The 14685-nt window shown below is 44.8% G+C and overlaps 1 protein-coding gene across 1 annotated transcript in view; it reads right to left on the bottom strand.

Moving 5' to 3' along the window:
* Cpped1 (calcineurin like phosphoesterase domain containing 1) overlaps nt 1-14685 on the bottom strand; it is a 117472-nt gene that overhangs the window by 24813 nt on the left and 77974 nt on the right. Inside the window, exon 3 of the mRNA XM_005086498.4 lies at nt 13387-13809. Within this exon, the coding sequence (XP_005086555.1) occupies nt 13387-13809 (423 nt within the window). The remainder of the gene's footprint in view (nt 1-13386; nt 13810-14685) is intronic.

Here is a 14685-nt window from a genome sequence, read left to right on the forward strand (position 1 = left end):
CCATTCACAATGGCTAGGCAGTGATGGCCATGTATCCATAAAACGATGACTGGATAAAGAAAATATGGTACATATACACAGTGGTTATCTATTTGGCCTCAAAGAACAAATCATGTTGTTTGTAGCAAAATGGATGGAAGTAGTGATCACCATGTTAAGTGAAATAAGCCAGACACACACAAAAAAAGACAAGTAAGTTTTCTCTTACATTATGGAATAGTATTTTTGTACCCTGTGAATATGTGTTGCTCTCATTGGTTTAATAAAGAGCTGATGGTGAATAACCAGTCAGGAAGTGGTTGGGCAGGATTTGTGGACAGGGAAAAAGAGAGCACAGGGACGAAGAAGGGCAGAGTCACCAGGAGATGAAAAAGAAGAAGGAGATGAATGTGCCTTGGAGGAAAGAGGTACTGAGCCCTGTGGTAGTACATACATCAGAAATATGGGTAAATTTAAGTTGTAAGAGCTAGTTGGTAACAAGCCTAAGCTATTAGCTGATCATTTATAATTAATAGGAAGTCTTGATGTGGTTATGTGGGAGCTGGCTGGTGAGACAGAGATTTTGCCTACACTGTTATACATGAAATCTGGGGGAGGAGATGAAATAAAAAAACATGGACTATTTTGGGGACCTGAAAGCAGAAGAGGGGGGCAAGAAGCTAAAAGAAGGTGATAAGAGGGTATTAAGCAGTCTAAGTGTACTGCACATATGGAAAGGCCAGAACAAAGCCCATTCTTTGCACAGCTAATATATACAAATAAAAATAAAGAACATTTCATTAAAAGTTCAAGTGAGAAACTTTTGGGAAGAAAAAATAATGGCCACTCCATAACCTGGCCAAAGAACCAGGAACTGGACCTCAATGCTCCCCTGCAATGGTAGAACCATCACATGAAAGTATTCTTATCTTGTCAAGGACAGACAGCACAGGCCACACTGCCACGAGACTAATGTTCCTATAAATTAAAGGCACAGGGTCTTCAGTTGTGGGCCTAGGGAATGGAAAAAAAAAAGAGACAAGAACTGTTGCCAACATGGAACTCACCCAGGAGCACAGGTGCCAGGCACCTCACATGATAAGAGAACCGCACAGGTCACCATGCAAGGAGCCCGTACATTCTTCAAGTGTGGTTCACAGGGAGAAGCATTCACATGGAGAGAGGGCTCTGGGAAGGGCTGAGGAGTGAGTACAAGCTACATCCAGAAGGAATCAGAAGTTCTTTAAAGCTGATGACTACAGATAGAAGGAATGTGCCACCCACTAGAGGGACAAAAAACCAGTTCTGAGAATTTCACTCTTAAAAAAAAAATAAATGTTTGAGAGAGATTTGATGTGATTTAATGTTATGCAATGTATGCATGTCTGAAAATGTTACATGGCACCTCATTCATATAAAGCATGATGAAGTGCCATTTTGGTGACAATTCAGCCGTTTCCCTGAGTTTGCCCTAGGCTGTGAGCCTCTCAGAGGTGATGGAGGGCTTATTCACCTTAGTCCCCCTAGTTTCCAGAGACCATGTGACACATGCTGAGAAGCATAAAGACAAAACCAGCAGTGACACACCAGTGCCAGGAGTTCCAGACAGATGCTGAGTCTCTACAACAAAGGCCACAGTCACACCGAGACCACCTTCAGGCACTGACTTTGTAAACAGGACACAGGCAAGCATCCCAAGATTTAAGCCTGTCTGTGCACAAAGAAGTTCATAGCAGCATTTATCACCCAGAACAGGTGGAAGCATCCTAAATGTCCAACAATGGCAAAACAGTTAAAGAAACATGAACATGTATAACACAGAGGACACTTGAAGAACATTTTTGAGGGCATGAAATAATGCTTTGTGTTATTTCTTAGTAACAAGAAAATGTTAACAGCTAGACTGTTTACAAACCAAGATGTTAATCACCCTCCCCTCAAGCCTGTACAGCCATCAATTATGACAGGACACTAACGATTCAGGGCTTCATACAGTATTGAAACTGGAGGTGACCTAACCAGAGAAGCTCTGGTAGAATGAACACATGCATTCATGTGTATATAGACACATACCTTCCAGAGATGCCAATGACTGGACTACTGACAAACTCATAAGGCGATTCTTAGGAAAACTAATTAAATCTAAAAACAGCCTTCAACTATGCTACTGTCAAAATTTAGAGATGCTTTCAATGAGTCTTTTTCAGACAATTCAGGCCAGGGTAGCCAAGCAACACCTACCCACTCCTCTGCTTACTCTGAGATGGTGTTGGTACACCTGCAAGGGACAACTGTCCTCTGCTCACTCTGAGATGGTGATGGCACACCCACAGGGATAGCTGTCCTCTGTTCACTCTGAGATGGTACATTGCAGTAACATCTTTCCACAAACAATCTGATGGCTAGTGTTCTCAACCCAACACATGCCTGAGTCACCTGGGAGTACTCTGTGGACTGTTGTGGGGGATTAGCTTGATTGTATCAGTTGAGCTGGTAAGACCTGCTCATGTGGGGACACCAGACCTTGAGCAGAAACCCACTTCCCCTTTGGCCTGGGAGCAGGCAGCTGTGAGATAATGTTTACTGAAAACAATTCAGTGCTATAAAGCTCTTGATAGGGCTCAGATAAGGGCTCGCTCACTGAAACACCATGACTTTGACACCCCCTACGGCTAGATGCTTCTTCCTGTCCCCCCCCCCTGCTGTTTCTCCCTGATTCTGGGGCCAGAGATTAAACCACCAGCCAGGAGGGTGAGAAGTCTGGGAGAGTTGTTGGAGAATTGTATGTAGATGGATGGCAGAAGTCCTTAAAAAGGGAAGCTCTTTTTTTCTTGGGGAGCTCTCTCTCCTAAGCGGACTTGGGGTCTCCTCCTAAGCCAACTTGGGAAGCATAAAGTTTTCTTAAAGCAACCAACTGGTCTCTGTGTCATCTATCCCAACCACCTCGCTACATTCTCGGATGCAAGCTGCACAGCAGGTGCGACATGCTCACTGTGGGTAATGCCAGTGCCTGACTGAGACTGTATGAATGAAGACAGTGAGCCAAGTAGCATTCACTCTGCTTCCTGACCATGGACTAGATGTGGTCAGCTGTCTCAAGCTACTGTTGCCTTGAGTTCCACACCATGATGAACCCTCCCCTTAACCCAAGAGCCAGAATAAGCCCTTTCTCCTTTAAGTTGCTTTTGCAAGTGTTTATCATAACTGATATAAAGAAACTGACACAAATACATTTGTCTCTCAAGATGTCTCAAGCCCATATTTTAAATTCTTTTAATTTTATTCCTCTTTCTGAAGCCATAGTTCCTATTTTAAGTGACCTTTTCCTGAGGTCCACAGTTCTCAGCTAATGTGCCCACCAGGATTTATATCCCCAAAGCACTATGGGGGCTAGGATCCTGGATCCCTCTCTTTCAACAAAGACCATTAACAGCACAGCTTGCTCATATGTTCAAGGTGAGAGGAGAAAGAGAGAGGCTTCACATGGGGTGGGTGGGTGGAGGGCTGCTTGCTGAGCCCACAGGGGAGTTATAAGTAATCACAATTCAGGCCCTGTGCGATATTCTAGAACCTCATTTAGCACAGTGTCCTTGGAACATTCATGTGCTAAGCTTCCAGGCTGGGCAGACTAGCTCCTTCCCAGCAGAGGCTCTGGTAGAAGAGCTTATGGGGGCTGTCCTACATAGCTGTGTCTCCTTCCCCACCCCTGCTGGCCATGGACACTAAGGACACTCATTCAGACAAGTCTCCGGACTGCCTGGAACGCTTACTTGACCTGCCCTTTAGGGTATTCTTAGATGTATAAAGTCACAATGGCACTTGCCATGTAGCATTTACTAAATGTAACTAGTAATATTCTAGTCATTGTTTTAAATGTGCACATTAAAAAGGATCCTCAAGAAGGCTGGTTACCCCATCAATTTAACTCTTCACTGGAGACAGGGTGAGGCCATTGCAGGGACAAGGGTATCCTCCAGTAGTCAGCAGAGATGGATAGCATCAATACTCACAGAGAGACAAGGCCCCAACCAATATTAATATCATTATGCTAAAGGTACCAAAAAGAAAATGTGTCCCCTAAGTCTCAATTTTTGTAATGTTAAGTCATTTCAGTTGTTTCTAAGTAATAATAATGAGATTGATGAAAATGAGAAATACAACATTTAACAGCCATAATTTGCATTAATGAGTACCAGCTAGAGGCAGTCACTGGTCTAGAGACTAGAGGCCAGCACCCTGCTACATAGCTTTGCAACCCCAATGAGAACTTGACCTCTAGGCCCTGAGTTTGCAGGCCAGTACAACAGAGAGACAAGACTTGGGCAGCCTCCTTCCTAGTTATTGATGTCTTGATTGGTTCCCTCACTTGTACTGTGGCCATGAATGCGGCATCTGTAGTGATGGGCTTGGATGGGGGACAGTCTTAGTTACTTTTCAGTTGCTGTGATAAGATACCATGGCCAAGGCAGCTCACAAAAGAAACGGGTTAATTTGGGGTTCATGGTTCCAGAAGAGTCCAAGGCCATCACGGCAGGGAACATGGCAACAGGCTGGCAGCCATAATGCTAGCACAATAGCAAAGTGCTTAACAGGCAGGAGGCAGAGAGAGCTAACTGGGAGAGGAGTGGGCTTTTGAAATTCAAAGCCCGCCTCTAGTGACACACCTCCTGTAACAAAGACACAGTTCTCAATCTTTCCTAAACAGTTCCACCAACGAGGGTCCAAGCATTCAAACATATGAGCTTATGGAGGTCAACATTCTCATTCAAACCACCACACGGACCAGGACTGTGTTGATCCAAGGGAATATTGCCCAACTATTATCTTACTTCCAAGGTCATCATCAATATGCAAACATTTAACATCTTTTATACATTTATTTATTTGCCATGTGTTCAGACACAATGACATATATGTGTGGAGGTCAGAGGACAACTTGGAGGATTCAAAGCACCCCTTCCATCATGTGAGTTCCCGGGATTGAACACGCCATCAGATTTGAGGATGAATGGCGCTATCCACTGAGCCATCTCACAGACCCCACAAATATGAAAGGAAAAAAGAAAAGCAGCAACATTCAAGAAAGTCTAGGTGATTCTGCACGGTGAGGTCCCAGACCTGGACTGTGCTGCTGGGAAGTGGAGACGCATCCAGCGATGGAGGAGAATTTGAACTGGAGAGGAAGTTAGGGTGCTCTGTTCAAACAGGGACTATGGGTCAAATGTCTCCACAAAGAAGTCATGCTATGTGTGGTTTCAGACTCATTGTGAGGTATCAAGAGAATGAGCACACAAGGGTGGGCTTTGTGGGTTTGTGGGTTTATAAGAGACTTGGGATAGGATGCTGGTCTCATCATGTGACATCCTATACTGCGTTAGGACTACAGGAAATCCTCACCAGTGAAAAGGACTGGATGATGTGGCCTCCTGGTCTTGAACTTTTTGGCTTTCAGAACTATGAGTGAATAGAACCTTTATTGATATAAATGACAGCCTGTGGTGTTCAGTTACAACACAGAAAATGGGCTAAGATACTAGGATAGCCAGATTTTGCAGGATTACTGAGCATTTCAGAAGCATGCTAACAGCTATTTAAAAACACGATCTGCAAGAGCAGACAGAATATCCTTCCTTCACAAAACCAGTCTGCTTCTTTCTGTGCTTAGAAGCTCCATTCTGAAATGTTGCAATGCAATTTCCATCAACACTTTCAACTTGCACTCTAGGAATGATCTGAAGGCTGGGGGGAATGGTTCAGTTAGTCAAGTGCTTGCTGTTCAAGAATGAGAAGGTGAGTTCAACTATCAGAACACATTTAAAAAGAAATCCAGATGTGGTGGTACACCTGTATAATTCCAGAACTGGGAAGTGGAGACAGACAGAGCCCTAGGGCTTGCTGGTCAGCTGATATCCAGGCCAAGGGGAATCACACACACGCGCGCGCGCACTCACACACACACACACATACACGCATGCACGCATGCACGCACAGACGCACACACACACATGCACACACACACACATGCACGCACAGGATCTGGCATTCCGGAGAAGGAACCTCTACCTGTTTTGTTGATTCATCTGGGCTGGGTGCTATTGAGGAGCCTGCACTGTTTGCTGAGTGAATACAGGCTGACTTAACTTCAGGAATCAGTAGAACACATTCACACGCCAGATTCTCAATTTATAAATATTTACCATCAGGACTTGATTTTAACTTTAATTAGCCCAACTGTTAAGGATACCTCCAAAGTGAGAAATGAAATCCACCGCTTCACACCAGATGTAGCTTCAGCAGTTGGTCTTTTATCTTTTATGGTGAAGGAGATGCAGGCATCCAGTGACTATGAAGTATGATGTTTGACAGTGAATGGATCAAAACATAAAGCTGACCAGAAAAATGAATGGATGGCTACATGCTAGAAGGCAAACTAAAGAGAGTGAAATTCACCAAGTCGATCTGGCCCCAGAAGCTTGGGCTTCTGTGAATGCTTCAGAAGGGGACACTTGCCTGGTCTTTTACAAAGTTGGCTGAAAAGAAAAGCCACCAAGATAAGCTTATTAAAAATGCACTTCAGACAGAGGGCTCCGTGGGGCGATTTCTTCATTTGGAAATTCTGACTATAGAATTATGCAACAAAGGTTGTTTTCTAGTACAATGATGAAGTGTGTGCTTTAACAAATAGTTAATTGCTAAATTAACTATTTAATTACTAAATTAATTAGTATTTGTTAGCTTCCAAAGGAAATCTAATTTTGTTGCTCTACCCCTTCTAGTGATCCTTTTTTTTTTTAAATAAAACTAAAAAGATTACACATTCCTTATCTATTCTAAAGAATCTCAGGCTCAAAGTAGTCTAATTTCCCATACACTCCAGGAGCCAAAAGGCTTTGGTCTAAACTCTATCCCTAGCAGACTTCACCAGTGCTCGGAGCACACCTTGCTCTACCTGGAGAGTTTCAGGTGATCCCTTAAAGAAGGAAGCCAGTGTGCTTGGGTTAGGAAACACCCTTCTCGTTAACGGGGAGCTGAGGAACCTCAGTTTAGGGTGGCACATGGCCAACAGCTCTTTACAAAGCACTCACTATGTACAGGCATGGTGCCTAGTACTTCTAGGACATGCTTCATTTTATCTGATGCACCAACGCTGAGGTGAGGATGAGAACCTGTTTCACAAAGACAATGTAAAGCAGAAAGAGATGCCACCTGGCTAAGGGGCCACCAGGTGATGAGGCTGAAGGTCCCTCTCAACCCATGACCTAGGGCTTACCTGCCCTGTTACACTCCTGTCCCATCTGCCCCCACATAAGCCTCCCTGAACCATTTTGTAACTTTTCCCTTATTGGTATCCTAGATATACTATTTCTCACTTAGTATCTGTATTTAAGTTACTAAACTACTTATGTTTTCCTAGAACAAGTTAAAATAAACATCAACCATCAGACATTGAAGTGTCACTATGGGCCTTCCCATCCGACCTCTACTCTAAACTACATCACAGGCCCCAGGCATAATATTGGGCTCACCCAGGCATACAGTCTACTGAGAACCAGAGGAGGCTCTCTGTGGGCAGACCCCATAGTGAGCCAACCACATTACCACAGTGGGTTTCAGGAAGCTCTCTGGGATTAGACATGCACACTGTCTACCCAAGGACTTAGGCAGCAAAAGTGCCTGCTGCAAGGGAGCACATCTTGCAGACAGGGGCTGGCCCGCCACCCATTGTTTCAAAATAGTTGGGACATGGCTATAACCAGTTGTATGCATGTTATGTTTTGCCAATTCCATATTACAAAAGCATTGCTGATTAGCTCTACTGATATCTCAGGTCAGTAAAACCTGAAATACTTACAGACTAATGTTTTTCAAGAAAAAGTCTATTAATATCTACTCTAGGCAAGTGCTTCTTCTCTATTTATGATACCATTTCACTTGAGAAATTTTTATACAGCCCTGAAATATAAGCTAGGTATGCAAATAAAAATCATTGACAACAAATCACGAAGTTATTTTATCGTGATCCTTTGATATATGTATAATTTTGTCATTTATTAAAGATGAGAGCAAATCTACACACTAATGAAATGGGTGTGCTTGCTTATCTTTACTTGAAGAGTTCAATCTTAGGGGCGGGGGCTGAAGAGATGGCTCAGCAGTTAAGAGCACTGGCTGCTCTTCCCAGAGGACCTGGGTTCAATTCCTAGTACCTACAGAATGGCTCACAACCATCTATAATCTTAGTTCCAGTGGATCTGACACCATTCTGGCCTCTGTGGGTACCAGGTACGCACATAATACATAGACACACTGCAGGCAAAATACCTGTACACATAAAATAAAAAGTAAAAATTTAAAAAGAGAATTAAATATTGGCTGAATATTTGATACCACAAGGCATTTTGCAGAGTGGATATCTTGATTTTGTAGCTACAATGCTGGAAATGTCAACTCACAGAAATATGTGGTATGAAAAGGCAGATGCACACATTTATGGACATTTTAGAAACTGTTGTAAATTCTGTTCTAATAACAACCCCAAACCAAACCATTAACATATTTTAAAGGAAACTCAAACAACAGCTTTTAAAATAAAACATGCTTACATAACACCATCCAAAGACACTAATTTGGTTCTTACATGCTAAGGAATGACTGTAGGAAACAATCATCTTTGTTTTCTGCAATTAAGCTATTATGCTTCTACAAAAGCAGAACACTTTGTGTGTACATTTAAAAACCCTGCATTTCATTACAAAAAACAATCTGGAATCTGAGCAAAGATACTTCTGGTAACAGCATTTGCGGTTGTTGTGTGATGTGATCGTATGTGTAGTGCTTGCACATCAAGTGGTCAGCTACTCTTGCTTGTCTTTGGTTTGTTGAGACAGGTCTTCTCTGCATAGCCCTGGATGTCCTGGAACTCACTCTGTAGATTACACACATGCTCCACCACTGCCTGGCCTAAGTGTTCAGAACCAAGGCTGCAACGATGCTGTGTGCTCCAATGCAGCACAACACCAATGCTGCAAGAAACATTTTGAGTTGTGATGGGCTTGATTTTGAGTTAAATTTTGATTAGTTTGAGTTCAGAAATGTTTTCCTGTTTGCCCAACCCTGCATTGAGCTGCACGACCCCATCAGTATGCGGGCATGACCCTGTGTAAGCAGCAGGGCTCTTGGCAGTGTGTTTCCCATCCAGAACTCAGCTGACCATTACAGGTGCTGTGGGCATCACCAGTGATGCAGCTGCTAGGATGAAATGAGTCAAGCTAGGCTCTGTTCCTGTTAACCAATATGCCATCATTGATCAAGGGGCAACTACTGTGTGACAGGCTCAGGGCTGGATTTCCACCTGTGAACACAGCAGGGACCTTACTTCCTGGTGGCCTCAGGATATCAACAGCTTCAGTACAACGGTGAGACAGAGGAGGCCTGACATTCTCTCACTTCCTATAGTGCGGCCCTGGAAATCTGACCTCTTCGTTCTTTAAAAACTCCGAAATCCTAAAACCGAAACCAAAGGCTAAGGGCTCACCTTTTCTTTCTGTTTCTTTGTTAAAAAGCACACAAATGCTAGAGATGAAACTAGCCTGTGAAATTACCCATTAACTTTTGCCTGAAAGATCAACTTGCTGAAATTTGTCGTAATTGCCAAATGTGCTCCAGGCTCTTTATTACACAGTCCTTAAGCTCTGTACTGAGAACAAGGGGAAAGAAAAGCTATGGAGACATTTAAAGGGAAACATGGACAGCTAAAGAGCCAGACTTCTGTTTTTGTTTGTTTGTTTGAAGACTGAATCTTTAAACTGCATCTGAATTAATTGGGTCACATATTAACCTTCTGTGGAGAGAAGTCTGAGGAACGAGACGATGATGTCCAGCTTCAGCCCAGATTTCATTATCTAAGATCTGTCTTTGCAACTCCAATGAGGTAGCAGGTGAATTAAGAGGAAAAGCAATTTCTACATCCCTTGGATGTGATGAAATTGATTATCCCCAGGCAGAGCAAAAGAAGCCTGGAAATAACCGGTGCTGCTTCTCGTTTGTGCATCTGTCCTGCCCTGGTACCTGTTTATTTCTACCAGTTATTGACAGCATTTTTGTACCACACAAAGAAGCTCCCCCCTTATTGATTTCAAAAGTAGAAATAGGAAGCATCTGTTTCTAGGGAAACCTGAGGTTGGAAGCTCTTGGTTTTGGGACCACGGAGCACAATCCTACACAAATGGTGGTCTATTGTATGGTGACAGCCCTTCCTCCTCATTTACCTCATCCCATTTACAAAAATTAATGCAACAATGGGAGATGATTGTTGATGCTCATTATTAAATCATTTATTCATCCCACACAATGATTCAGAATTATTCATTAAACTTGCTGGAAGGAAGCAGGGTTTTATCTCCACAGTGGCTTGGGGAGGGATGTGTTCCTTAAAAGGATATTTTATAACAACACAATTATCGTAATTAAAAGCTACCCTGATCATCTGATGAGCTTCTGACATATTTTTGAGCACTGGCATTTTAGCACAAGGAGAAAAATGAGACTGAAATAGTATTAGGAAATAATATTGCCATGGGGGATGAAAGCTAGAGGCAACATTAAATACTACCTGCCACCATCACCCTGGCTTTATCAAGGTCTTTAAGTTAAGGAATCTTACCAAATATCACTGAACTTTTGGCTTTTCAAAATGAGCTCAAGTTCTATTGCTGTAGCTTCAGCCACTGTCTACAGTCAGGAGCGGTCCCCAAGCCCCTGTCGCCCCTGCCACAATCTATTACCCAAGCCTCCCTCCCAACCCAGCAGCCATGGCACTTTTGTCCATACAGGAAACTACAACTTCAGATGTTGCCTGTGTTTGTTCTCTGTCTGGCAGAGCCTGGCTTGGCATGCCGAGGAATCCCGCTGGTGAGTGGGGAGGGCTCCCATCTCTCTCGTCTTTCCTGGTGAAGTAGGCTTGTTTAGGTTAAGATCCTAAGACTAGTGGCCGAGAAGAGGTACCTCCTTATACCAGAAGGTGCTGTGGGGCAAAGCAGGAATTCGGGAGAACAGACTGCCGAGTGACCCCGAAGACAGGTGAGTGAATGAGGGCAGAGAGTTTGCCTGTGATGAGGAGGGCACATGGTGTGGGTGGACAACCTGAGCTGGGGTCTTTTGTGCATGTGCTTGTCCTAGGGTACGTGCTGGACACCCATGTGCTTTGTGGCCGGCCACTGGGGGCTCCGCATGAGTTGAAGACTTCACTTCCCGCACTCTGTCCATGCCACTGACAACCTCACTGTGAGAGGACACCTGAGCCAGACCTCCTGAAGGCAGAGACACATGGACACCGTCTCTACCTCTAAGGAGCCAACAGTCTAGTGAGAGGCTCAGACATGTCAACACTTACAAACCCACTTTACAAGCTCTGGAATCAAGGAAACACCAACAAAGAACTTGTGGGAAAGGAGCTTTATACCTAAAAGGTGAACACGGAGTGGGTTTTGCCATGCGAAATGGAGGCAGCCAGGGCAAAAGACAAGGACTCTGGGAGGGGCAAGCTGAGGAGCCAGACCTTGTGCTGGGGTAGGAGAGGGCCTGGCTATGTAGCTGCTTCAATATGAAGGGGGCAGGGAAAAGGGCCCATGAATGAACACTGTCTTGCTGCAGTCTTGGACTCAGAGCCCCCAGGATGCCGGGGTCTGGTACCCACCAAGAACAGAGAAGGAAGGTGAACTCTTGCTCTGCCTCATGCTTACAAAGCAACTTTCAAATTGTAATTTGGTTTTGCATTCAGCTCTGCCTATGGGAAAGGCCGCATGGCCAGGGCTTGTCCTGTTCAAAGGCACCAACCAGCCTCATGGCTGTAGAAATCAGCCTTTGCAAGATGGGGCCATGGGGATACACATCCCTGGGTGGATGTGCTGACAGAAACCTGGTTCTAGAGCCCATTAGAGCTGTTGTATCCCACATGCAAGACCCCAGGTGCTCCGGGTGGCCGGTTTCCACATTTTCTACAAGGGTGCCCTGTTAACTCTGTGGGTCCTCCGCATCAGGGCAGTCTCAGACATAGCATGCGCTCTTTCCTGGGATGGGCAGCCCAGACCCACATGCCACTTGAGAATGTTGACAAAATGAAGACCGGAGAGCAGGAAGGAGACTGCGTTTGCATTACTTATCATTTGTTGTGAAAGGACCAGTTTTGGTGGCACAGAATATTCCACTGGCTTGATTCATTGTTGCGAAACAGTCTCCATGGTGGAGTGGATGCCATCCCGACACTATGCTTCCTTGGCATCGAAAACATTTTCCACACTAGCTCAAGCATGGCATAAAATTTCAAAGGCCTTTAGTAGAAGTTTTCCAACCTCATCTCCATGGAACAGTTGGAAAATGTCTCTCATTATGCAAGCTTTTTTTGTAAAATGTCTCAGAAGCACAGAAGGGCCTATTGGACTTTCATAAGTAAATGAAAACACACTGAACATTGAAGGATGAATAAAAGAGTAGTGGGTTTTTTAAATTTTGTTTTTGTTGTTTTAAATCTAATAAATGTTGGCGCTTGGGTGAGATACCACCTTCCCTGCTTCTTCCCGTAACAACTAAATGAAAGAATTTATTACCAACGTTTTATACAAATAAGCTATGGAGCAGTCTAAGAGGGTGAACTGGGGACAGGACACATGCAGCTGTCACAGATGGAGTCCTGACAACCATTGGTTACTTAGGTGAGTCACCTAGGATGCTCCATTTCTTTAGAGGCTCCTGGGAGGGGAGTCTAAGGAGTGAGGAAGGTGGCATGGGCTAGCACGGAGAAGTCATGATGTCAGCAGTTAAGACTTATCCTTACAAACAGGGCATCTTCATTTTGTGATTGCACCCTTGTAGATCATACAAATAAGTTGCAAATCTACATCAGAGAGATCCTGTCCTAATTCAGGAAGGAACCACAATGGACTCCAGTACAGGTGAACCCATGAAAGTCCCAGCGCCGATGTACATGAGGACAGTTGGTAGGATGCTGGCTTCTTAAGGCCTATCTGTCCTCGAGCCAGCTCATGCTTCCCACAGAGATGAAGGAAGCTATCTTCAACTCTTCACACCTCCCAGGGTAAACGTGACCACATTTCAGGCTCTTCTGCTAGGACCCCTGACCTCCAAGACAACCATCCTCAGATGTGGGCATTTACTTCAGGCTGGTGCTTGGCAGGTCAGGGACCATCCTAATATTTCCTAGGATTACTACTCATAGCCACCCTATGATACCTGCGGAAACCAGGGCAGGAAGATTTGGCAGCCTATCTACAGCTGTGCCACTCGTGAGTGATGAGCTGGAAGGAGAACCAGTCCTATCCAAAGCTCTGTCCCCTCTTCACTTTGCCAGGTGACAGACAGCAGTGGACATACCCAGACCCCGGACATTACCTGCTCTGGTGAACTTGTCTGCCAGCTCCTTCCGCACGGCCTTGGTGAGGTTGAAGTAGTCATCATCTTCATCTATGTTCTGTAGGAACAGCGGGATGTGCTGGAAGACAATGGCATGCCGGCACCTCTGCTGCCCTGCTGTGCTCAGCTGTTGGTCCAGCCAGTGGTCCTGGGCCTGCTTCAGTGCAGGGCACTTGGAGGCATCATAGAAGAACTGGGAATTGAGCACCAGGAACAGGACGCCTCCCACCCAGAAGCTGAAGTAGTCATCTCCCCACGTCTGGCAGAAGTCCTTCACGGTCTCGGCTGTGGGGACGTTGCCTAAGTCGTGGTTGCCACTGACCATCACCAGTGGGATGTCTTTGTCAACTGCCTTTAGTACTTGCTGGAGGTCCTTGGTCTGTTCTTTCCGCCAAGGAGTTCCTAAAAAATGAAGGGTGGTTACGTGAGAGGGCTGTATGCCTTCTACCCATTTACTCACACGAAATAGACAGAATGGAGAATAACTGTCATAGAACTGTCAAAAAGTAGGCATCTGATGAGAGCATGAGGAGGAAGCAGGGACCTGTCTACTCCTTATGGTGGGGCATTTCCTGCACATTGCTGCAGCCCGAGAAGTTCAGTGTCTCTGTGGTCACCTGTGAGATCAGATAGCCCAGCAGCAACTTCCATGCTGCCTCAGGGTGCATCTGGCCAACCCTGTACGGTGTCTACGTGGTCCAGTTTTGAATAAGGGCTTCACACAGGTATCTCTCTGGCCTCGCAGAATCATTAGAACCTTTAGGGGAGAAATCCTTGGCTCCAGCGATCAGTGTGCCAACTGTCTCAGCATGGAAGAGGCGTTTTGTATTCCTTCAGCAGCTCAACGAGGCATACAGAGGCCCAGCATCTAAGCGCTTAGCACATCCTCCCTCCCACTCTGGCCTGCGGGACTCAGAATGGACTCAGAATGGAAATGATTATCTGGATAGAGAGTTGGAAAATGTGTGGGCAAGCACCCTCCTTCTTCAGATCGCTGGCTTCCGCACTTCCTGTAATAATGTATTAAAGCTTTAATAAATGGATTTTGAAATGACCAATTCAATTCCACATCTGTTCTTCAGAGTCTCTCTATGTGAATTTATTCAACAAGTATTTACTAAGCGTCAACTATGTGTGAAGCACCAATTTAGTGACAGGGATAAGCATGAGCCCTTCCCTCTAAATTGGGGCATCGAATCGTGCATTCCACCTGCCTGTGATGGCATGAGGAGTTAATGAGAACAAAACATCAGACAGCTGCTACAGATAGTGTAGACA

The sequence above is a fragment of the Mesocricetus auratus genome, unplaced genomic scaffold (genome assembly GCF_017639785.1).
Source record: "Mesocricetus auratus isolate SY011 unplaced genomic scaffold, BCM_Maur_2.0 Super-Scaffold_100024, whole genome shotgun sequence".
Classification (NCBI taxonomy): domain Eukaryota; kingdom Metazoa; phylum Chordata; class Mammalia; order Rodentia; family Cricetidae; genus Mesocricetus; species Mesocricetus auratus.